The sequence below is a fragment of the Polyodon spathula genome, chromosome 14 (assembly GCF_017654505.1).
Source record: "Polyodon spathula isolate WHYD16114869_AA chromosome 14, ASM1765450v1, whole genome shotgun sequence".
Lineage (NCBI taxonomy): Eukaryota > Metazoa > Chordata > Actinopteri > Acipenseriformes > Polyodontidae > Polyodon > Polyodon spathula.
This window is the reverse complement of record NC_054547.1, coordinates 2,871,897-2,896,409: the sequence shown is the minus strand read 5'-3', so window position 1 is coordinate 2,896,409 and position 24,513 is coordinate 2,871,897. Positions and strand designations below refer to the sequence as shown.

Genomic DNA, 24,513 nt, shown 5'->3' with positions numbered 1-24,513 from the left:
GGATCAGGAGAGGTGGCTGACTGACAGACCTCTCCTGCCCATAGAGATGTCCTGCTGTAAACAGAACAAGTCCAGACACGCTAAAGGAGAGCAGAGGCAGCAAACACCCAGCATGCACTGCTTTCCCCAGGGTTGGCTTGTTATCAGCATCAGCAAACTGCAGTGGCAGCCTGGAGGGTTCTGAGGAAAGGAATTAACCCCTTGAAACCCACAGCCTTTCCCAGCCTCCAGAATGAAAGAGTGAACCAGACTTGAACCGCAACAGAAAGAGTAACTGTTTCCATAACATTCAAATACAAAGAGACAAATTGCTGTACATGAATTCAATGCTGTGTTATGAGCACTGAAGTAAATTAAAGTCATTTCCTCTGACAAATCCTGAAAGCTCCTTTAACAGGTCAGACGCGGATTTTTTTGTTATACAGAACTTAAAAACACAGAACCAAGTTTAGTTTCTTTAATTATTGAGAAATTACACCTATGAGTATGACATGTTTTATACTATTTTTATAGTGTTTACAACTGTTTCACACGTAGTTTTGTGCTGCATTTGTGTTTGAGGTGTCAACACTAAAAAGCTCTTTAAAGTCAAAATGTGCTGCTGTGGACAAGAGCCTCCATAGAGACCTGCCTCAGCTCTGCTCCGGCTGCTGTGGAGTCTCCTTGGGAGCCCTGCTGAATATGTCCTGGATGGAGAGCTCCCTCTCGCTGTCGGGGATGCCTCGGTGCCGGATGTAGCGAGCCTTGCCTGCCTCGGCCAGCGCCTCGCTGAAGCTGGGCAGGGTGTACAGCGTCCGGAGGGAGCCATCGGGAGCCAGGGCGTCCAGGTCCAAGCGAGAGGGGTCCAGCAGGGGGGACACGGGGGGGAGGGAGATGCTGCGCCGCGGAGCAGGACTGCGGTTAACCCCCCCGCCGGAATCCTCGGACCACCACCCCTCCACTCCCGTCGCCATGGAGACCGGCTCCGGACCCCCCTTCCCTCGCCCCATGCCGATGAACTTGTTGATTCGTGCCTGGAGAGTGTGAGAGAGGCCTGCTGGGATAGCCTGTCCTCCACCCCGCAAGGGCGTGAGTTTCTGAGACCTAGGAGAGAAGGCACACAGCAGTGTGTTAGACAGTCCCAGAGTAAGCTGATCCAGCCCCTGGTGTTCAGTGCCAGCCCGGAGGGGAAGGTCAAGCTCCTTTTAGTTAAGAGGCACCCAGTGGAAAAGAGAGTGCAGTGCCAGCTCTCTAACTTCAAGCTGCGTTAATATTTAACTGACACCAGAGAGGGAGAGAGAGGGATAGGGAGTGGGGGCAGATGAAGAAGAAGGACAGAGGGGGTAGGGAGATAGAGAAGGAGAGAGGGGGTAGGGAGAGAGAGGGGGAGATAGGAAGAGTGAGGAGAGAAAGGTAGGGAGAGGGAGGGGGAGAAGGGTCTATTGGACCGATATCGAACTGGAAAGTTGAGTGAAATGACCCATCTCAGCCTCCCACCAGGGTTTCAGTCTGCACTGGATGCTGCCTGTCAGAACAAGCATAGCAGCCCAAAGAGCATTACAGACCTACACATTACATGGTCAGTTAAAACTCTGTCAGTCACCCGCTCGCTCCAGGTTACCTTCCATAGGGTCCCATGTTTACAGCACACCAAACATCAAGCTGAATGAGAGTTTTTAGAAAGTTCCATTTTAGCAACACAGTGCCCGACCCAATGAGCCGGAAAAGCACTGAAACACAAACCTGAGATTGGCTTTCTTCCCAGAGCTTTGTATCCAAACCCCTGCTACATGCACACGCACAGACACTCACACCAGTGAATAATTCAGTTGACTAAAGGAGCTGCTCAAGGTGGCACAAGCCCATATGGAACATCATTTTTGTGACTGTTAAAGCTCAGCTCTGAACCTGCCTGGTGCTGTCCACTCCAGCATCACGGCAAAACTCCCTTTAACTGTGGGCTGACTGGGTGTCTGACTCGGCAAGAAAGGGTTTCAGCAAACATAATGGGGCGATGTAGTGAGAGTGCTTTACAGAGCTCTAGGAAAGGGGTTACGCTGGAAAAGAGGTATAGGACACACACAGAAGAGCCCAGGTGTTGTGTGTTTCCCTCCTGCACACATGCACCCTCCTCACCTGAGTCCATCGGGCTTGCTGCTAGCCCCACCAGGGATGGTGGGTAGGAAGGCCCTCTTGGGTGCCCCTGGGGGACGGTGTGCTCTCTCGTAGTCGGAGCAGATTGCCCCAGAGCTGCGGCAAGAGTTCCCTGAGGAGACAAACCCAGAGCGACCATCATGACATCATCCCTGAATCCACAACCACACTGCTGGACAATGCATTTCCAGAAGCTCAAGTCATGCTTACCATGCAGTAAGCCCAGAGGCCACTGAAAGCTGTTCAGTCCAGCTCACAGTACCTATGCTTTATTACTCTTTGCTATGCTTTTACGATGCTAAACCTTTATAAAGGAATCAGGATCAGCTTGCATCAATGACTTGTGCAGTACTGTGTGTGTGTGAGTGCAGCCTCCTCACCCTGCCTCATGCCGCTTAGGTCCCTCTGAATGCGCCTCTGCTCGCGTGCCATGGTGTTGACGTGGTAGAGCCTCACCCCGTCCAGCCGGTGCAGTCTGCTGAGGAGCCTAGCCTCCACCCGCTTCGCTTCCCTGTCCTCCGCCTCGGAGCGCCGTGACATCTCTGCCTCCGAGAACAGCACTCGGGAACGCTGCATCCTGGGAAACAGCAGAGGCACCCCAACACACAAGAGACTGGGAGGCAGTGTGGTCTAGAGGTTAGAGCTGAGGGACTGGGAGGCAGGGAGTGTGTTTTAAGGGTTAGAGCTGAGAGAGTGGGGGAGACAGTGTGATCCAGAGGTTAGAGCTGTGTTACTGGGAGGCAGGGAGCGTGGTTTAGGGGTTAGAGCTGAGAGATTGGGGGAGACAGTGTGGTTCAGGGGTTAGAGCTGAGAGAGTGGGGGAGACCGTGTGGTTCATGGGTTAGAGCTGAGGGACCGGGAGTCAGGGAGTGTGTTTTAGGGGTTAGTGCTGAGAGAGTGGGTATTGATTAGTCATGTGACATGGTTGCTAGGATCAGCTCTATTATTGTGGATTAGACAATGTAATCAAATGATTAAGCGCTAACCCTTATCAACAGGCCCTTGTTTGCACAGTAAGCTGATTTTACAAATTGATACTGTAATGAAAGCGTGCAAATGCCGATATTTACACAACGTTGTTGTTTTAGTAACTTAAAATGAAGTCTAACTGCACAGGATAATTATACCACATAGCTGAAGCACAGAGTCTCCTATAATCATGTTCCAGGCTTTTCATTTCAAAGTATTTTTTAACTGCTCCCAAGAATATTTTTCCTAAATATTAAACCAAGGTTATACAAACTATGACTAGAAAGAGACAAGTGTAGGGGTGGCTACTGCAGTAGGTTTAAAACTCTCTAAATCTGCTTCGACTGTCAAATACCAAATACCAAACACACACAAGAGCAGTTGTACCTTACAGCGGAACATATTTTGTTACCAAGGTTATAAAATACTATCTCCAGCAGTCGTGTAAAAATAAAAATAATAATACAATTAAAATAAACTGGAAAGAGGACTGTAACATGGCAGACGAATAGTATTAAGCTACTGTTCATATTATTAAAATAGACCTAACAAATCTCCCCCCTTCCCCTATATAATCCTCTTTTTCATATGCACGTTTGCAACACGTAGGTGATCAGTTACCTCATAGTTATTGCAGTAGAACTGAAGTCTGAATTCTAATATTAATTACATGCATACAAATCACCTACCGCTTGTGAAATATGAGGGAAAGTCGAATTCAAATCAAATGTGAGCCTGCTTTCCTCATGAAATCACAGTCTCCGCTCGAATAGAGCTAAACTTTGAGAAGCCCACGCAGCAGCCACGTAGAACTGAATACAACAAAACAAAAACAAAACGTAACCAAAACTGACCTTTTTATGAATCTGTTTCAGGACAGAACTCTTCACGGCGGTGTAGTCGTGTGCAGGTGGGCATATGATAATAACGCGGTCTGAACCGCTGGAATTTCTCGCGGTAGCCGAACACGTCCCTCTGCGCTGCACAGCTATACTTGTTTAAAAGATGTGTTAACGCCCCCAGATAGCACCACTGTTCCAAAATCCAGCGCCTTATTTCCATAAGTCCGATGCGCTAAACTGCAGGTTTATTACACATGAAAGGGGGGTTTAAAGGGAAAGAGTCATAAAAAAAAAGTTACCACGCTTTATAATACAGCAACGGCAAAGTTCATGCCTTCAGTCTCAGACTGTTAGAGACGTTTTTGCAAGTCTGTAGCCACCAGTAGCAACGGTGTCTCCGTGTGGGGGCTGAATCGCTGTGATTCTGTGTGACGCGCCAGCTCTTTCTTTCTCTCTGGCAAAGTGTGGGTCGGTTCTTCATACAGGCTAGTCATAGGAGTGGCTGCAGCTCTTAAATCGTCAAGATTTTATTTAGACAATGACATATATTATTATCGGTTAAGCTGCAGATTCAAACCCGTTTCTCCTGGTAACAGTACACTACTGTACTGCAGCAATAAATGGCAGATCAGTTATATATTTTGGTCACAATTTTTTATACAGTAAAATGCTATTTGCAGGGGTAATTTTACTTGTCTGTTCCAATGACTGAATGTGCGCTGTTCTGGCCAGTGTTGTCTTCACTCCCTAAGGCTTTGTATAGTTGATGTAATGTAGTTTTCCCAATTACTCAGCTATAATCACTAGAGGACAATGACTCCCTCCCAGTCCCTCAGCTCTAACCACTAGAGCACTCTGCCTCCCAGTCTCTGAGCTCTAACCACTAGAGCACACTGCCTCCCTGTCTCTCAGCTCTAACCACTAGAGCACACTGCCTCCCTGTCTCTCAGCTCTAACCACTAGAGCACACTGCCTCCCAGTCACTCAGCTCTAACCACTAGAGCACTCTGCCTCCCAGTCCCTCAGCTCTGACCACAGGAAGAATTCTGAACTAGTCCTTCCCCTTGTGGTAGAGCTGGCATGAGCCCAGTTCAGACTCAGCCCCGGGCTGCGCGTCTCACGTTCACTGGGCCCTGTTGCTAGGTGAGAAAAGGGACAAAGAAATGTGATCCGCCTGCTTAAAGGGTTGCCATGGAGACCAAACTTTTGTTCCCCGAAATGCTGAATGCTCCAGACAATGGTTGAGCGGTCATGTGATTACTTGCAATTCCCAGACTAAGGGGCCTCACCACGAAGGATGGTCTTAAGATACAAGTTTCCCAGTTTTAGTTTTTTCTTTTATTTGAATGCAGGGCTTGTGTGAAGTCTACCAGCTGGGAGCAGGCCAGATCATGGAGGGCCAGAATCATTTTACATTAGATCTGCAACAGGCATGGAGCTGCCCCTATATACAGGATGCACCAAACAATCTGCACGGCATTCACCTTCCAAAACACACATTACATTGTGCTTTTTGTTCCAAAGGTAATCTGAAAAGACACTACAGTCCCTGCTTTATCACTCCGTCTTTAACAGCAGTGTATCGGCTAACAAGGTAGACCTGCTACATTGACAGCAGCCCTGTTAGATGGTATTTTCTGACTTGTTTTGTTTTTCCAAATCAAGCACTCTTACTACTGTATACACACTCTGCCTCTTTCTTTAAGAAACTCATCTCGTTCTCCACTGGCCTCTGCTCCTCTCCGGTAACTTGCTCCATGACTTTGCTACCCTTTAGACCCAAGACTAGCGCGTCACTGGAGATGACACCTGCTCTGCACAATGCCGTGGGGCTGCATGTGCAGTACTGTGGAAGTGAAACACACTCTCGCTTTGCCTGCATTTTTTGTTCCTTCGTTTTCAAAGTGAGCACTTCAAGGTCTCAGTGAACAAGCCTAGCCACACACTCACACTTACACACACATACACATACTCACACACACACACACACACACACACTCACACTTACACACTCACACACACACACACATACTCACACACACACACACACACACGTATACTCACTTACAAACTCACACACACACTCATACACATACACATACTTACACACTCACATACTCACAGTTACACGCTCATACACACATAACATACTCACACGCACTCACTCACTCACACACATACTCACACACTCACATGTGTACTCACACACACACACAAGCACACACACACATTTCTTTATCAATCAATCAATTTTTATTTTATATAGTGCTTTTCATAGTTGACCACCATCAAAAAGTACTTTACAAGATGCAGTAACAGCAAGAAAATCCATAATACTTTAAATACAGAGAAATGCACAATACATGATATACATTAGAAAGTGCAGAATACATGATAGTAGCATAAAGCATGAAACAGTACATTAAATATGCCTTTGCATTGACTCCCATACTGTGTAGATTTCCTATTTTGAACTCATAGAGGGAGATGGAGATTGCCACAAAAAATGAAAGTTGTTGGTATGTACCCTTAGGCAGGTTTTCCTATCTTGTGGGAAATTTTTGACCCCGGGGTCGTAAGCACTATAAACGAGGCCCCAACACACACACACAGTCTGTGAGGAAGCCTGCAGTCACAGCCGCTTCACTTAGCAAGTGTTTCATTCTATCCATACTAATTGCCCCAATTTGCCAGCCTGTGACAAGTATCAGCAGTGTGAGAATTAATACCAGCACAAAAATAGATTGTATTCAGTGACAGAGATTGGGCTGCAGCTCATTCCTCATCCAAACAAAGCCAGTGTCCTTGGAGTCTCAGAGCAGCTGTCAATCTCTGGATCCCCATAAAGCCAGAGCAGACCCAGTCAAGGAGATAACATTTATACATGAAAACTAAAAGCCATCGGAACCTCTGGATAGAGGCATCACCATAGTTACAGAAAGCAAACAGGAGTTGGCACGGCGCCCATGTCTGTAACCCGCCCCTGCTACTGTAGGCTGCGGGGAGCACGATAGGCTGGTAATCAGTCTTGTCTGCACCATGATGCAGACTGCAGGGCCACCTGAGGCTCTGGTTACTCTAACCTACATAGAGCCGCTTCTGTGCTTCGGGCCGCTCTGCGCACAGACAGAGATCAGTAGGACTCAGAGTAACTGCGTGTGTGTCTGCCTGCTTGTATCAGAGATGTCATGCCAGAGGTTGTAGCGGTCAGTGTTGTGTGATGCAACCCTGCTGTGGATTCTGTCCCCTTTAGGTGAGATGAGGAGATGAGCAGCTCTCTAACCACATGCAAAGGAGTCTGGCTCTTTTGCACTGTTCTTAATCAATTAGAGGGTTTAATGGGATTCAAGTGCACACAAGTTCAGAAACACTGATTCCTCTGAATCAGGTAAACAGATCTTTTCAGATTCAGTACAATCAGTTGCAAAAGGACTGATTCCTTGTGCACTCAGACTCGGGTGTAGATGATGGGGGTGTTCTCATCTGGGGCACCCTGTATTGTCTCCTAAAGACTCAGTCACAACATTCTGATCTGTCCTTGCTGCTGGAGTGGCTATTTCAGTTTGAATTCTGATATCACTGTGCCCTCTGGTGGCAAATCCCGCTCAATGCTCACTGTTCTAAACTGTCCTAGTTTTCAAGTTGGAACCTCCTAACAGAGCAGAGTTCGCTGTCCTCTGTGCCAGAGCCTCTCCTGGACACACGGCACCTTGATCAGAAAGACAGCCGGGCACCGGCAGGGGGAGCCAGAGACACTACAGCCTCTGGAGGAGGTGGAAGAGGAGGGAGGGACACTGTCCTCAGACCCCAGCCAGCAGAACTCCAGCCCTGGAGAGATCCCAAACGCGCTCCCCCTGGTTTCAGCTCCAAGCCTCGCTATGGGGCTCCAGAACTCTAGACCTGCGCTGCCCCCTCTGCTGCCAACACCTCCACCGCACCCCCGGCTGGCCGCGCACACTGGACTGCACTGGCACGCTCTGCGAGGGCTGCCTGACTCGCCTCCTCTCCTCTTCCCCCGGCCGCTGGGTCCGCTTCCTCTACTGCCCCTTTGTAGCGGACAATCAGTTGTGTTCTTGCAGACCCGCGCCCCGTCACCACCCCAGGCGTCTGGGATCACATCCCGCGCCACTGCTCTCCAGAACTGGACCCCGCACGCATCGACGCCCCCGGGAACAGTACCAGACCAGAGCCGTGAGCACGGGGAGATTCCCAGGACACGGCGGAGAGCCTGTGCTGCAGGTCCACAGCTCCCTGTGTGCTGCTATAGTGGAACCGCTCTTCATACCCCGCTAGGGACGCACATTATCCTGCCAGGGGCTATAGTGAAGGCAAGACTGTGTACTTGCCTAGGACCCCAGCAAAAACATTCTTTAAGTTCACTTGTGCATTTCACAGTGTAGCTCATCAAGCGTGCTAAACACATAATTGAACTAATTCAGGTTTATCATTATTTATTACTATGGAGCTTATCCACTGACTGGCTGGCGCCGCTATTAACCCGCTCAGTTGACTGCACACTCGATTAATTATTGAATCGATTAAATAAAATGGATTCATTCCATCACCCGTGCAAACCGGTAACCGCAAAAAATATATATTGCAATGCTCCGCCAAATCAAACTGACCATCCATAAACATCCAAAGTACGTGAACAACTGTGTAAAATGACTTTACATACTAATTCCAAAACGAAATGAATACGCAATTCTTAGAGGCATAACCTCGATTCAATCTGGGCAAAGTCTGCACTTACACACCAAGACTGTGTGCTCGTATTACTGATGTGAAATATAAACCCCTGCGCATTTCCTAAAGCACGACTCTTACAACCATATCTATGGGACGGGACAGGATCGGCTTTGTCTATAGCACATACCCGGGCTACAGCCAATAACATACGGGTGTCAGAAATCAGCCATCGACTCTCGAAAGTAAAAGTGAGTCAACCAATGCTAACATTTTCCCTATGATGCCTATACGGGACTCCCTTTAAAATAAATCGTTGTTTTACTCTTTGCAGTATTAGTAAGTACCTGTATTACATGTGTTAAATTGCGGGTTCTGTTTGGTTCGCGTTGTGCATAAGCAGGGACCCTGGATACCGTATTAAACAGCTGTCACAGTACACCAAGCAGCAATTCAATAATCCACCAAATGAAGTAGTTTAGCGCACAGTGAAACTGGACTGCTTAATAAGACACTTGATATGCATCCAGGATGGAAAGATACACCTAAGGGCAGTCATTCTGCATCGTCATTTAGAAGCTTACTGTGCGTAAAAGAAACATAGCAATATAGTATGTGATTGTATACTGTTTCCTTTTATTATTATTATTATTATTATTATTATTATATTATTATTATTATTATTATTATTATTATTATTAACACACGTTTTGAATGCGGTAATTTGGACATGCTAACTTTTACAGTAAAAGTGCATTACTATGTCGATACTCTGCAGAATGGTTTCTTCGTCCAAACTACTACAGCAAAAAACCGTCACAACCCTGACACTTACTCTTGCGTGCAGTGTTTGAAACTAAAAACGTCATCGACAAGTGTATACGCTTTAAATAAATGAGCTGGGCACTGTTAGAGTTGAACACCCTATACCCTGGGTCAAAACTGATACAGTAGCTATTTTACCAAGGTGCCATAAATGCATCTCTCTCTCTCTCTCTCTCTCTCTCTCTCTCTCTCTCTCTCTCTCTCTCTCTCTCTCTCTCTCTCTCTCTCTCTCTCTCTCTCTCTCTCTCTCCGGCTGCAGCGACTGCAGACTCCAGGCCAGAGGACGACAATGACAATAGCCTTCAAACTGCAATTGCAGATATGAAAAGAACAGCAAACCGGGAAGCCACGTAAAAGAAGAGACGCGAGTATCTGATCGGAGTCAAGACCATTTTGTTTGAACTTGGCATCATCATACTATCGTATTTTTCGATACTGAACTCCTGCGTTGAAGTTCAATGAAGAACAAGTATCTTCCTATTCCAGTCCCCTGCGCGAACACCTTGTTGCAGAATTGCCTTGTCATTTTTACTGTGCTGGTGGCGTTGGCTGCGGCTATGACTGGCTGGTGCCCGGTCAGCTGCCTCTGTAACGACCAGCTAGTGGTCCACTGCTCCGGACAAGGGCTGTCCGAGGTGCCCCTGAACTTACCCCTGGCCACAAGGCAGCTGCTTCTCTCGGACAACAAGATCACGGAGCTGCCGACGGTGCAGCTCAATTACCTTTCCGACTTAGTGTACCTGGACTGCAGTAATAACTCGCTGTACCACCTCTGCGAAACGACTTTCATCAACCTGAAGAAGCTTGCATATTTGGACCTCTCTTTTAACAAGCTGGTTCAAGTGGACGACCGGATGTTCGTCGCCCTGGCTAGCCTGGTGGTCCTCCGGCTGACGGATAACCCCGGGCTGCGCCAGATGCACGTTGACGCCTTCGCGGAGAACTCGGCTCTGCAGGTGCTGGACATAAGCAGGAATAACCTGACCCTGCTGAACATCTCGACCCTGATCACCCTGCCCGCCCTCAGGTCGATCGGGGTCAGCGGGAACCCCTGGGAGTGCGGGTGCTCCAACGAGGACCTGTGCCTCTGGATGCAGGTGGAAGACTACAAATTCCAAGGTGAGCGCGGGAACGCATTATTACATTGATTCAATGCGTTGACCTCTGCAACACGCAAGAGAAAAACTCTAAAGGGTAATTCTACACGTCTATGAGGGAAATGCCAAAATGCATATTTTTGAATAATAAATGTTGCACAGAAGGGTGTGGATAACCAGGCGAATTTTGGACATGTTCGTGGTTTTATATATTGGTTGTAAATAAATACTACTGTGTCAAATGAGATAAATACATCATGCAACAGCAAACCATAGCACCAAAACATCAGATGCTTTGATCACTGAAGTTTAATCACTGAAGCATTGCTCAATAAAACACCCATTAGCAAGTAATGCTGTCAAACACAAAATAATTAAAATCAAAACAGTGTAAAAGTGTTATTTGCTCGTATTCAAATGATCAACATTACAATAAGCAAAACCCAAACTACTGATCAAAATCCTATATACATTGCAAAATGAATGCAGTGGAGTCATCCATGCAGCAATAAAGACACCAAAAGCAAATAGTGTGTCCAAAACATCAGAAACTTTGTTTGAACATTTTCTTTTTAATCTTTGAAACACAATAACATAAATGAGTCTTTCATAACAATCACGAATACTGCTGTTGGAAAAAAAAAACTACAGTAATAGAAAGCTCTGAGCTTTATGTAGTGATGAACTAATTATCAGTTAAGCTGTCTTGCATTCTCACAAAGAGAAAGCGATTTGCAATTATGACCCCCAATTGTTACCAGGTGATCAAATAGTTAAGAACTCTACCAGTTAAGAGTTAGCTTTTGACATAAGTCTTAATGGTTGACAGGGCAACTTTATGATTGGAAGAGGTGATTTACAGTTATGCATGTTGTATGTTAGCAGGGAAAAATGTGTCTAAATGGTTGCATTTTACCACTCAGTTTATCATTATCTGTTAAGAGTTGTGAACATTGAGTCGCTGTATCGAAAAATTAGTCAAAGCAATTGTAAAAAAACTGTAACTGCAGAAAACCTCCTTAATGATTGTGGAGTTGAACTTTTCACTTAGTTCTTAAAGGCGTTCCGTTTCAATTCGAAGATGACCGCCAAATCAATACTATTGGGATATGCCTGCTTGTCAGGTATTTGCTGAGCCTCTACCCCAGCCCCAGCAGCCCCAGCATGGACCCTGAAGGCTGCAATACTGGCACAACTGCACCTCAGCCTCCTGGGTGCTCGCCACCGTACGCACCGGCTATGCACAGCAATTCCACTCGGCACCTCCTCCCTTTCGAGGAAACACGGTTACATCTGTCAACAACCCTCTCCAGATCTTGGCCCTCAAACAAAAGGTAGTAACACTACTTCAAAAACAAGCCACCCGTCTTGTATAATACACCCCTCAAAGTGGCCATGATCCCGTTTATTGCTCTATAATGATTATTTTGCAGTTTCTGCAAGATCTGTTAGAGGCGGGTACATCTGCCATCAGAAGGTTTTCTTTCATTTCTAAAAATGGATGGAATGTTGACAGATGGGAATACAATATGCAATTGAATGAAAGCAAAACTACACCTACAAATATACTTTTTCTCGAGCGCTTACAGTACAATACACTACAGATAGTACAGAGGTGTACACTTTCCAAAGGTCACTTCCTTAGTCTCATTCCTGAAGATATGAATGATTGAAGCAATCGTTGATCTGATAAGATTGGGTTGCACCCTCTGCCCAGCTTCTCTCATGGTCAGTCCATGATTGAATACATAATCAACGATGGTTGCACGTATCTCATTTGATAGATTATGTGTTTGTGTTCTTCCTCTTCCTCTTCCTCTTCCTCTTCGAGCTCCAGCTTGTCTTTCCACTCGTACCTGCTCCATTTCTCTCTCACAACTGAGAGTTCACCTGTGGCCCCTTTTATTCACGATTAAGGTCTGATAGATGATTGAAAAATTGAGCAATTTGCATTTGCACATGTGAAGTATAAATTAATGCAATTGGAATTGATTGCTTTCAGTTGCAAACATATGTATTCGATGAGAAAACAAGAAACTAAATGTAGAGATTTGTGTTAAGTGTTTTGTAAAAGTGTGTTTTAGTTTTGCAGTCTTTCTGAAAACAAGTATAAAAACACTAATGGTTTTGCAAAGGAGGCTATTGTTTCGGTTGTGCAGTTATTGGTTTTGGTGTCTTTGACCACAGTTTCATTCACATTGATTTAGCAATCAAGAAAAGCTGTAATATGTAGATCCCCCTATGCCTTCAATAGGCACCAGAGTCCTTGAGGTTGCATGTTCACATCACCTACAGTAGATGGCGATAGCGAGATGTCCACCATGTGCTGTCTGCTCATTATCTCTTGCAACGGCTTTGGCATACTTTCCCAACTGATTGGGCGGTCATCTTTGAATTGAAAGGGAACGATAGATTACAGATGTAAACCCGGTTCCCTGAAAGAGAAGATGATCGGGCAACTTTGCAATGTCGCATCATTCGCATTTGCGGGTTCAATGCAAAAGAGACTGAGTTCTCCGTGCAGTGATTTTTTATTACCTTGGGAGGCGGGACTGAGGATGTCATTCCACTAAGGGGCCTATCGGCAGATTTGACATAAAATGCTCAGAAATGAACACTCTCTCCAGTGCAGAGAACATCTGGGGAACTCTGACACCTGCAGGCAAACATTGAATTGAGGGATGCTCTCGATTGTGTTGAATATTCAAAGGTGTTTATCATTGAAGGTTGAGAGAACTCATTAGGAATGAACTACAACACAGCCAGGGACAATAATAAGGGGCACTGGAGCTAATTGAGGGTGGGGCTGGAATTAAATAGAGACTTTGGTTATTGCACAGTTTATACTTGTGAAAGTGATTCCAAAGTCTGCTTTCATTTCATTGCTTTAATTGAGTCCACCCGTGCAAGATTACAGCACTGCTATTGGGTTTAAAACAGTAAGTCAGCCTTTAAAAAAAATAGCAGTCCTCTGATAAGAACTATGGCATCATGCATGCAGGGCTGTACACTCTGAGCGCCAGCTAGGATAAGATACAGACAGTCCTTGAGGTCTGTATTGGCATCACACTGAGGGGCTGCAGGCTGGTCCAGAGAGCAGGACTCCTCTATACTCTCCCTGGAAAGCCGATGGCTTCAGTGCCTAGAGAAAGCATTATGTAGAGGAATGTGGTGATGGAACAATTTGAGACGCCAGGAGTTAAAAATTCATGGAGTTGGTAATTGCAGCCCTTGAAAGGCTGAATCACATACTGAGAAAACACTGAGAGAGCCATGTGTCAAGAGATGAGCCCACTGGACACCTTGACCATCCCTGACCAGACACCCAGTCCACAGAGAAGGGGGGAGGACTAGGTGGGGGCTAGCCTGCTCAGTGGAACTGGATAGAGTTAAGGAACTTGGACCTAAAAGGTTCTCGAACTAGTCAGATCTCTGAAAATGCAGTAGGGTCCGGTCAGTACAGAGCCCCCTGTCTTTATGTCACACCTCAGTTGTTTCACTTGGTAAAACTCTTGTCTGAGTCAGTGTCAAGAGTTGTATGGAGTTCTCTCTGCATGTTTGTCTTCCCTCTTGTCCTGTTGTTTCTGGTGTGTTCCAGACGACGAGAGCACGCTGTGCCGCGGGCCGGCTCCGCTGAGCGGGATGCGTCTCTCAGAGCTGGGGTTGAAGCTGCGGGTCGATTGCCACCAGGGCCTGGACAGCTGGGACTACCTATTCCTGCTCACTGTGGGCTTCCTCATCTTCTCCGGGGGCACGGTGTCAGCCTGGGTGATGGGTGTGGTCATGTTGCTGTACGAGCGCTGGGAGAACAAGCAGGAGAACGAGGAGGGGGATGAAGAGGAGGGGTCCGGCGGGGAGAAGCAGGTTAACGGAGACCTCAACAAACCCATCCAGCAGGTCTGAGTGGGGCTCCCCCACACCCTCCCGAGGACTGTCAGAACGTGCAATAACATTCATTTATTGAATCAGGAGGGGCTCTTGAGACACAAGGACAGTCTCTTCACACATTCGTCATTATTTGCACTAGGCAGGGGAAGTGGGTACCCTGTATAGGAGCTGCTATGCTGCTGTGACTGATGCACGTATACCTCGATGTGCAGAGAGGAGGGGTGATGTATACTCTCCCTGTTCATTTCCCATAGGGCACTGAGATACGCAGGACAAATAATGGGTTGGCCCACTCCATCTCACATAGAGGGTGTGGGAGGTACCATCAAAGGGGTAAGAGTGTGCATAAAGTACAGAACTAGTGGCACAGAGCTCACCCCAATAGGATTTGCAGGGTTCTCCCAGACAGCTCCACTTCCTACTTCCCATACAATCGGTGGGGTACAAAATCTGATCAGGCTGACTATAGTGAATGAGGGAACCTTTGACAATGGCATGGGGCTGTGAGACAACAGCAGGTGGAGCGCTTTTCTTCCCTAAGATAGTCTGAAGGGAACCCTGGTCTGTCTGTGAAGTATTCCACTATGCACAGCTAGCTAAGGCAAGGCTTCAGACTGGCACTAGCCCTGCATCCAGCCCTTTCAGTCATGATAGGTAAGACAGTTGATCTGACAGACTTGTTTCTGGCCCAGCTGCAGTCTGCACCTTGCTCTGCACTCTCGGGTGCTTCCCTTCATTAAAAGCCCAGTGCAAAAAATGCAGTTGTTTAATTAATTGGTGTATAACATTACTACATGCCAACTTTGTACATTTCCTAATAAATGTGAGCAGAATTAGTCTGAGGTGCTGTTGCTCATTGCTCTTTCTTGGGTTTGGTTTCCCTCAGGATCAGGGCTGATGGAACCCTTATTGTGTATTGGGCTTGGGATCCTTTCAATCATTTACCATCAATAACTATGCTATTGTCACCTGTTACCGTCACTTTTCATGTTTTATTTCACTAATCCTTTCTTACCGACAGCTCTGATGTGTGTTGTTAATTTGTGCCCTTATAAAAGTTTACCGCAGTAAATTTGCAGTGTTTTTGCAGTTTTCTCATGCTTTTCCCATGGCTATACGATGCATTTACAATGGTTTACTGTGGTTTGTCGTGTTTCTTCATATTCTTTAACATCTGGGCTTTACAATGCTAACCTACAGTATGCTTTATCATGCTTTTACTATTCTTTAGTACACTGCTATGCTTTTACTACAGTAACATTTCACACTGGTGAATGCAGGCAGGCATGCTATTCTTCAAGCGGTTCAGGTAGAGGCCTTGCGGTCTCGCGGGACTGAAACCTGATCACCGGCCTTGCTTAGCCACCATGTGGCCCTCGCAGCCACCACAACCCCACGGTGCAGACCATTAATATTAACAGAGGGGAGAAACTCTATGAGGGTTGTTAATACTGCAGCAGGCCTTGTGTGGGGTGACTGGGAGGAGTGTTGTTTTTTTAATGTTGGGGCTGTCAGGATTATCGTTTCACTGTGGCGTTGGAGAGCACCAGGGCAGAGACTCGCCCTCCATTAGCAGAATAAGGATCCTGATTGGGTTTCTCTGTGAAACTCAAAACAGCAGCAGAGCAGCGAAACCTTGCAGAATTCTTACTCTGGCTGACATGCACAGAGTTTATTTGGCAGGTTTACCAAGAATTGCCTTTTATTGCCATGGAACATACAACTTTAACGTGCCTGTACAACTTTATTTTATAACATAAGAGACTTCATTAACTCCTTAATCTCCAGAACCAACCAGACAGTGTCAATTTGTTCTTGTCTTATTTAGAACAGATTTTTGATGGGGTGCAGCAGCTAGTTTCATCCAGGCGAACATGCCAGTGCACATACGCTGGGGGGCGTACACTGCTGGAGACGTGGGAAAGGGGGTTCGAATGTGAAATGGAGTTAAACTGGAGGACACTATCATTATTTCCAGGGTTGTGGCTTCAAAGTTAAAGCTGTGGCTGTGATGGGATGGGGGGCTTTTACCTTTTGCTTTTTAAACACAATCTTTGGAAGTTATGAGAGATGTCACAAGACAGGACAAGCTGTGTGTGTTTTGTTTTTCTAGCAGGATGTCTGTCTTTAATTTCTCCTTGTTAATGCACTGCTTGATATCACAGCAGGTCTATGCCAGATATAAGCCTTTGCCTGCTGTCATTAAAACAAAAGAGATAAGCTTAATTACAGGGAAAACAACATTATGAAAGAAAGTGAAAGCTGTTGCGATGCTGGTGTTTCGATTAGCCCCAGTGTGAATAACCAAGGTATCTGACCCAGACCCAGACTCAGACTGCCCCTCCCTCCTCCACAGCCCTGAGAGGAGCAGGGGGGAGCCCACCCCAGCGACAGCCCAGATGCTGCAGAGAACCTGAGGGAAGCACACACTAACCGGGCTTATGAAAGACAAAAGTGCAACCTGAGCTGGGATCAGCCTCTCCATGCACTGTGCAGAGAGACCTCCTACATGCAAACACAGGGATCCTGCTTAAAACAAGGGCACATGCATTATAGAGAAGGGCATCTAATTCATCAAGGCTACTCAAGCACAGCACAGGAGGCTTCCCTTCGTGCACCTTTCACAGCTTTGATAACAAGACCGAGCTACAGATGCACCGCTGGTATTATGCTCAGCCTCACAGTGTCAGTGCTGGTTGTGTGCCCAGTAGAAGGCTGCTTGAGTCGAGAAATCAGAAATTCAGCTTTTAGATGCAGACCCCCCCCCCCCCCCCCCCCCCCCCCCCCCCCCAGTGGTCGAGAAAGGAACAGTTTTGCTGGTATGGTAGGTATAGGTAAGCACTGCAAGGTCAAGGTCAAGGTCAAGGTCAATCCTAATCCAAGTGGAGAAACAGCAGTAGAGGCTGACAGAGATAGCACATGCTGTTGATAGTAGTTTGCTAAGCCAGCTTGCTGGGCAAACAAATCTGAAATCTGCCCCACAGATTTATGGATGTAAAATTAATTAATTATATTTATATTTCTAAATCTTATGTCTGAAATTACCACTTTTGACACTAACTGTATGATAAAGGCATTAAAAAAGGGGGTGGGGAATATTTATTAAAAGCATGTTGGGAACATCAATAAACATTTAGCAAACAATTCAAGGGCCCTATTAACCAAACTTTAAGGTCTATTTTAAGGAATATAGTTTTTAAAATATTGAACTATAACCTTTTTGAACTATTTTAGAGAGGTTTTTATCGGTTTACTTTTATTTTCCCCAGCACTGTTTAACAGAACAGAATATTTACAAAAACAGTCCCCTTTTTCATTCCAAAAACCTGTCCTTAATGTTTTGTGAACAGAACCCATGGTATGTACTGAAGGACTGTTTCAATTGAGTTTAGAGGCATTCTCTTAGGTTAAAAAGAGTTATGAAATATGTAAAACAAATGGAGAAACCCTTGATAAGAAAAGAAATCTGCAAATTAAATTAACAGACCTTTAAAAACACAACGCTCTTAAACAGATTTGCAGGGGCCCCCCATGTCTTAGAAGATAGCACATTATCATGAAGGAGTAAAACACACATTAAAGACGTTATTTAAAACAGTTTTGCTTTGTATTGTTAAGTCACATCATTTGTTTTAAAACAAATAGGCGGTTACTTTCCAGCCCATTTGCAACAGCCACACACCACTCTGCCAGATTAAACGCACTGGAGCAAAGTTCACGATCCACTCACACCCAGGGAAGGGCATTCATGAATTCAGTACCAACTCGCCTAAGTCTTGAGCATGGCTTAGGATCTGCTGTTTCCGTTGAGACATGACTGGATTGGATCTAGGGTTGACACCTGTCCCTGTTTTCCCTGAATCGTTCCGGTTTTGAGGAACATATCCCGGGAATTCAATATGCCTTACCAGGACACTAACTAGCAGTACCTTTAATTGAGCTTGATAAATCAAAGTACAACATTGTTGTCATAAACCCACAATATGAATTGGTTGTAAGCACTATAATGCAGTGATATAGTAATATTGTCAAAGTTTCCTATTAGATAAATATAGGATTTCTAAAGTTTTGAAACCCTAACACCCCCCTTCCATTCGGAGATCATGTTTTTTTGTACCTCAGAGGTGCAACCCTAATTAGATCTAGGGGGTTGGGGGGCGCTGGTGGTCCGTGAGATGGTTTCAGGGGTGCTATAGACCAAACAACAACATGTCTCCTGAAATGACCCAGTCTTCAAAGATCAGTTCATTCACATGAAAGCTGCTTGGGGTTAGTGCTTGGGGTTATTTTCAATGCAGCGTCTATCCCTACCCTAACAGTATGTACCACGAAAGCGGGTGCTTGTAAAGAGAAAAAATAACAGGGCCTAATATGAATTCACTTTATAATTAGAACATCATATTTAAACTAAATAAATGCATGTAGAACGCCTATCCCTGGTTACCCCGGGATTACACCTCGACTGGTTGATGCAATCCAGATAGATTGGCTGATTATGTAAATGCTTTAAAAATCCAGCCGTGGTTTGCACCATTGTTCCCCTTTGTTTGAAGATTGAGTAACTAGATTAATGTTCACTGCACTTACTTGATATACTGCTTGCAATGATGCCCGCTCCTGCAATACAGTAACACCCCTCGCGTCTTTGTGACGTGAGACACGCCCCGGTTAGGCTTTTACAGACGTCACTATAAAAATCCCTACTAAGGCTCCTCCCCCAACTCGAATCGTTGCTGTTGTTCAGAAGATACAAAGTTACAACAGGTGAGTGCAGAAATGCAAGGTATTTTTCTATAAATAAATAAGCATTTAAATGAATAACGCTAAAAGTTATTGCTGTTTAGTGGGGGCGCGGACTTGTCTGTTGTTGGTAGTTTTTTTTTTTTAAAGCGTCACCACTAATGCCATTGTGTTATGTGGTATTGGCCTTGGTATAGCACTGTTATTAGACAGGCTATAAACCTTACTGCAAAAAATATAATTTGAGGACAAAGTTTAGAATTCGTCATCGGATGTTTTCCGGTGATTGCATTTACTAGACCTGCTAAAATGTAACAAATATCTGTATCTTGAAAAAAAAAAAAAAGTGTAGTGTGTGTGTGTGTGTAGTGTGTTTTTATTGATATTGTTTGTATGTATAATTGTTTTATTGAGTGGTCGGCTTGGGTCTCTCGATGCTGTACTGTATTGAGATATGCCTGTACTGGCCCCGTGGAGACCAAGTGAATGAACGAACAAATGTTTTTTTTTTTTTCACTACCTTTTCACAATGTTTGGTTTAGCGAAGTAAGTACAACACTGTCTTTTCATTTGCGTTTTGTATTGTTTTGCTATTAATGCTATTTACAGCTTGTTTTTCATACCGCTGTGGTGTATTTGTTTTTACCTGGGTGAATATAACTTTGTAATAATTATCCAGTGCGGTGCACTCTTGATCACTCAGTCCGGAAGGTTGCTCCCATGTATGTGCAAAGTTCAATGTGAAATTAAATAAGTGTTCATTGATAGACGGGCCAGCTGAGAATTCAGACAGAGCTCAAGATTCAAATCAGCCAAGCACAAACCCCTAATGAGAGAGTGCTGAAAAGCTGCTCAGCCATCATTGACCAGTGCATTCCACCTCCTCGTTTTTTCTCACAAACTTGAAGTATCTTAACAACAAATTAAGAATAAAAAGGTCTGGTGTACATTGGATAGAATGACAAAACTATAAATCTTCATCTAAGCCAGTGCAAGTATATTAGGGGGGTGGAGTGTCCTCACCCGCCCTTTAAAAAAAAAAAAAAAAAAAAGCCTGCCCACACAGTGGAACAGCCCCACCCCACATCAGCATACATGCATGTGTACAGGTATCAAGATAAGACTATCATTGTTTAGCGGTTTGATCAGGCCACTGTGCATGCAGGGCTGGATCAGGCTGCTGCTTATAGGAATGTTTTTTTTTCACCCTGTGATTTGCAGTTTTGTATGCAACTTTATCTGGCTATTTTGGTGTTTTACATTTTTCAAAGTGGAGGCACTGTCTACAGCAGCCTGACCCAGAAATACTGTTTGAAGAATATTTTTAAACATTTACCTATTTTAGCATCAGAACCTAAGAAGTTAGGCCATGCTTGGCTAGTACCTGTTCGATAATAGAGCCCACAGTATTGTTAGCCCTGAAGGATCCCAGTGACTAACATGGCTCAATAGCCCGTTCCATACAAACTGCCACGCTCCTACTTTGCCTGCGTCTTTACCCACATCAGAACTGTCATCTGGTCCTGTCTCTTGCACTGATGCAGCCCGCAGGTGTGTGTTGAGGACATTCCATTTTACCAAAATAAGTGAATTCAAATGACTGCAATGATGGGCTTCATTGCATTAGTCTAGTGACTTGAATGCGTAGCTGGCTGGTTTGAAACCTGACACTTCATGCAAGTTGTTGCTCAACGGAGACATTATCTACGGTAGGCGTAGACCCAGCTTAACCTTGCATTTTGACAAGCCCAAAGTAAACGCTCTGTAACAAAAGAGCCAACGATAACACCTTTTATTCTCCTTTTGTGTGTGTGGTTGATTTTTTTTTGTTTTTATATATATATATATATATATATATATATATATATATATATATATATATATATATATATATATGGGGTCATGTTTTTAAGTCTTTAAATTATGGGGTAGGTTTTTAAGTCTTTAAATTAAAATAGGAGTGAAATGAACTAATGCAACAATTGGTAATGTAAGCTTAGTAAATGTTCTGCACAGATTTGACCTAACCAACCATGACCAGTGTGCTCACTCAGGGTTGTTTCTTTCTCCCTCTCCCCAGGTTACCCGGTTGCTGTAACGATGGTGGTTCTCTCCAAAGAGTATGGCTACGTGGTGCTGACTGGCACGGCCAGCTTCGTCATGGTGATGCACCTCGCTGTGAACGTGGGCAGAGCGCGCAAGAAGTACAACGTGCCGGTGAGCAGGGGGTGGGGAGGGGTTAATCCTCATGAACCTCAGATCTAAAGAGCAGTGACTAGTGTGGCTCCTTCTGCTGTCCAGGGGTAGGTAAACCACTAGTGTCAGCCAAGGTTTTAATGTTTTTCATTTTCTTACTCAAGTACCCCAAGATGTACCTTGAGGACGGTGAGAACAGTAACCTCTTCAACTGCATTCAGCGAGCGCACCAGAACACGTATGTACCCTGCACAGCCCATTGCTTTACCATGCACTGCAAGGTTTCAGTGTCTCATGAATCTGTGTGTGTGACTGTGCTTTTTCCCCAGACTGGAGAGCTATGCTCCTTTCCTGTTCTTCCTGGCGATCGGAGGAATCCAGCATCCTGTAAGTAGCTATATAATACAATGGGTTTTTATGTAGCGCCTTTCATAAGTGATCACAAGGCTGTACAGTAAAGAATAAGCCTTATTGAAAAAGGAACGTTTTTAACCTACATAATTAGAAAAAGCTCTTCCACACATAGACAAGGTTGAAGGAAGAAATGGAGAGCAGACCTGACCTGGTGGAACGCAGAGCGCGACCCACAGTGTATGGCGTCACCAACTCACAAATATAATCTGGACTAAGTTCCCTGCCTCCCTAATATGTCAGAAGTAGGACCTTAAAATAAATCTCTGCTTTACAGGGAGCCAATGTAAGGAAGCCAAGACAGGGCTAATGTGCCGTCTTAGTTTGGTACTAGTTAGCAGGCGCGCAGCAGAGTTCTGGAGTAGCTGAAGTCGTGACATGGTAGAGTCGGGGAAGGCCAATAGAGAGAGATTACAATAATCAATCCTGGAAGAGATTAAAAGCGTGAATCGAGAGCTCTGCATCCTATCAAGACCGCATGGGCCATGTTCTAGAAATATTCCTAAACTGAAACATTTTTGTAGTTGCGTTGATATGAGAATCAAAAGAGAGCTCATTCATGTTGCAGATTTTAAGTTCAAGTTGATTGTCGTCAAAGAACGTCGAATGAGAGGAGGATTTATTTCAATCGATTCCTGGAGCCAATCCGCTTCACTTCACCTGAATACAAGCTGGAGAGTAGTTGTTGCTCATCCAGGACTTCTCACTGAGACGGAGGGAAACAGCAGGAGAAGCAAGCTTATCAGAAGGATTAAAAGAGAAATAAATGTATTTGGCATAGAAATGAAAGCCTGTACACTGAAAAGTGGAGCCAGGACCGAACCTGGAGGAATAAACCTCCCATTGAAACAAACTGACACCTAGAGGAAAGGGCAGATTTAAACCAGTCAAGCTTGGATTGGAGGCGGTCGACCAGTCTCCCATGTGAACGGTATCAAAGGCAGCAGTGAGATCAAGCAAAACCAGCAGAGTCCATTTACCAGCTACAGTCCTACCACGAAACACATTTGCTTGCTTTTTATTGTGTATAGGTATAGTTAAATCAAATACACACGCCAGTAAAAGCACAGAGTTGACGAATTGAGGTTTTTAAAGTTGACTTCACAACATATGTTAATCTTATTCAGGATGGTCTGAAGATTCTGAAATGACCATTTTCAATAGACACCACATAATTTGGCACACTGACTGTTCTACATTAGACAGAATTTGCTTCTGCAGTTGGTGCATGCTTGGGAGATTTTGAATATGTGTTTTCCATTTTAAACAATGTTCTGATTTACACTCCCAATTGAGAAACCAGATTATAAACTGTGACTGTCTGGGCTGTTTCACTTGTTTCTGAGTTGATGAGAAGATAAAGCAAATAACTGAGTAGTAAACAGACTGGTTTTACAGTATCAGTATGTTCTTGCAAGGCTTGTGTTCCCCTTGGTTGATCTGTCCCTGCTTCCTTAACCCTTGCACTTCTTGTTTGTTTAGCGAGTGGCTAGTTCTCTGGGGATGGCCTGGGTGATCGGCAGAGAGCTGTATGCCTACGGGTACTACACTGGAGGTGAGTGATCCCTGTTCAAAGTGACTTTTATAATGAACTAAAATGCAGTGCTATTCTGCATTCTCTGGATGCGGCTCAGCAACCTCATAAGCGACTCCTGTAATGTGTCAGTTTACCAGAGACAGTGCGAGGTATCTATTTGCACAAGGTGCTGGCATATGCCAACAGGTCTTGCTCTGTTCAATTCCTGCAGATCCCCAGAAGAGGGTGAGAGGTGCTGTCTCGTCGCTGGCTATTGTGGGGCTCGTGGGGACGGCTCTGAGCTTTGCGAAGAATCTCCTTGGCTGGCCGCCGTGTTGCCATCACTGAGCAGCAAGCCTGTAGGCAGCAGAGCCCTGTGTGCATGGAGGGGTGATGGCTAAACTCCCCGGCCTCCCATTCTCTCTCGACCCTGGCTTGCTGACTAGGCTTTTTGATTACAGGAGATCTCCATGGCAGTTATATCTCTTCCCTTGCCAAACTTGTCACAGAGCTGTCTGGTGTGGACGGATTTGTAACGATGTGTATGTTTAGTGCCTGGCTCTAGCAAACTCTGTCTGGTTCATCTGCCTGCTGTTTTGTCTCACTGTTTGGCACATCTGCAGTGGATTACCCTGATGTAGTTGAGATGGCTAGTACAGCTTTTACTACACCTCTCTAACCCTGTACTGCACATATACACAGCGATGCCAGTCAGACAAATGAACCTGATTAAAACAGAAACGCAACAGACTATGCAAAAGTCAAGCACCAAGTCCTCCAAGATTTACACACTATAAATAGAATCCCTGATCTCAATTATCTCACCCTTGACCACCACAGGTGTGTTTGAATTCTTAAGAACCCGAATTGGGAACGTTAGAGTGTCCCAATGTGAATGGGAATGTGGTGGGAGGGGGTTGAGTGACAATGCAGGTGAGGTTGGGGCTGGTTTTCCTGCTGGAGTTTTGTATTAAAATATAATTTTATAAACTGAAACCTGTGCCTGTTTAATAAAAGTGGCATCCTTACTGTTTTTTGCTTCTCGTGTTTTTCTGTGTTCTGTTGGTGGCTATGCATGTCTAACTGACTGGAGAGACTAGGAAAAAAGCTGCTTCTCCACACAGCCTCTTGTGGTTTGAGAAGTGTGCTGTACTCTCCTCCAGTGATTACACACATCTCACTTCACCCATCAGACCAATCGCTGGAATGT

General features: G+C 45.1%; 3 protein-coding genes across 8 annotated transcripts; 2 read left to right on the top strand and 1 right to left on the bottom strand.

The window, feature by feature from the left end:
• Nucleotides 1-479: 479 nt before the first annotated feature.
• Nucleotides 480-4,759, bottom strand: LOC121326624 (coiled-coil domain-containing protein 190-like). Of its 5 annotated transcripts, none has more exons than XM_041269955.1 (4): nucleotides 3,957-4,759; nucleotides 2,514-3,022; nucleotides 2,116-2,245; nucleotides 480-1,083 (listed from the first exon to the last, which is right to left on the bottom strand). In XM_041269955.1, exons 2-4 carry the CDS (start codon nucleotides 2,707-2,709, stop codon nucleotides 633-635), a joined length of 777 nt encoding a protein of 258 aa, XP_041125889.1. In that variant the 5' UTR covers nucleotides 2,710-3,022; nucleotides 3,957-4,759; the 3' UTR covers nucleotides 480-632. The 5 variants fall into 5 exon arrangements, with proteins under 5 accessions (XP_041125889.1, XP_041125891.1, XP_041125890.1 ...); XM_041269957.1 differs by having other exon boundaries at nucleotides 2,514-2,940; XM_041269956.1 differs by having other exon boundaries at nucleotides 2,514-2,746.
• A 4,964-nt stretch (nucleotides 4,760-9,723) lies between these two features.
• LOC121326655 (leucine-rich repeat-containing protein 52-like) lies at nucleotides 9,724-15,615 on the top strand. Its single transcript, XM_041269994.1, has 2 exons — nucleotides 9,724-10,574; nucleotides 14,151-15,615. Exons 1-2 carry the CDS (start codon nucleotides 9,914-9,916, stop codon nucleotides 14,453-14,455), a joined length of 966 nt encoding a protein of 321 aa, XP_041125928.1. The 5' UTR covers nucleotides 9,724-9,913; the 3' UTR covers nucleotides 14,456-15,615.
• Nucleotides 15,616-19,106: 3,491 nt separating this feature from the next.
• Nucleotides 19,107-24,336, top strand: LOC121326790 (microsomal glutathione S-transferase 3-like). Of its 2 annotated transcripts, XR_005951504.1 has the most exons (7): nucleotides 19,107-19,204; nucleotides 21,261-21,397; nucleotides 21,541-21,614; nucleotides 21,706-21,763; nucleotides 23,270-23,342; nucleotides 23,536-23,712; nucleotides 23,750-24,336. XR_005951504.1 is itself a non-coding variant. In XM_041270296.1 (6 exons), exons 2-6 carry the CDS (start codon nucleotides 21,281-21,283, stop codon nucleotides 23,649-23,651), a joined length of 438 nt encoding a protein of 145 aa, XP_041126230.1. In that variant the 5' UTR covers nucleotides 19,107-19,204; nucleotides 21,261-21,280; the 3' UTR covers nucleotides 23,652-24,336. The 2 variants fall into 2 exon arrangements, 1 of the variants encoding a protein (XP_041126230.1); XM_041270296.1 differs by having other exon boundaries at nucleotides 23,536-24,336.
• The last annotated feature ends 177 nt before the right edge of the window (nucleotides 24,337-24,513 follow it).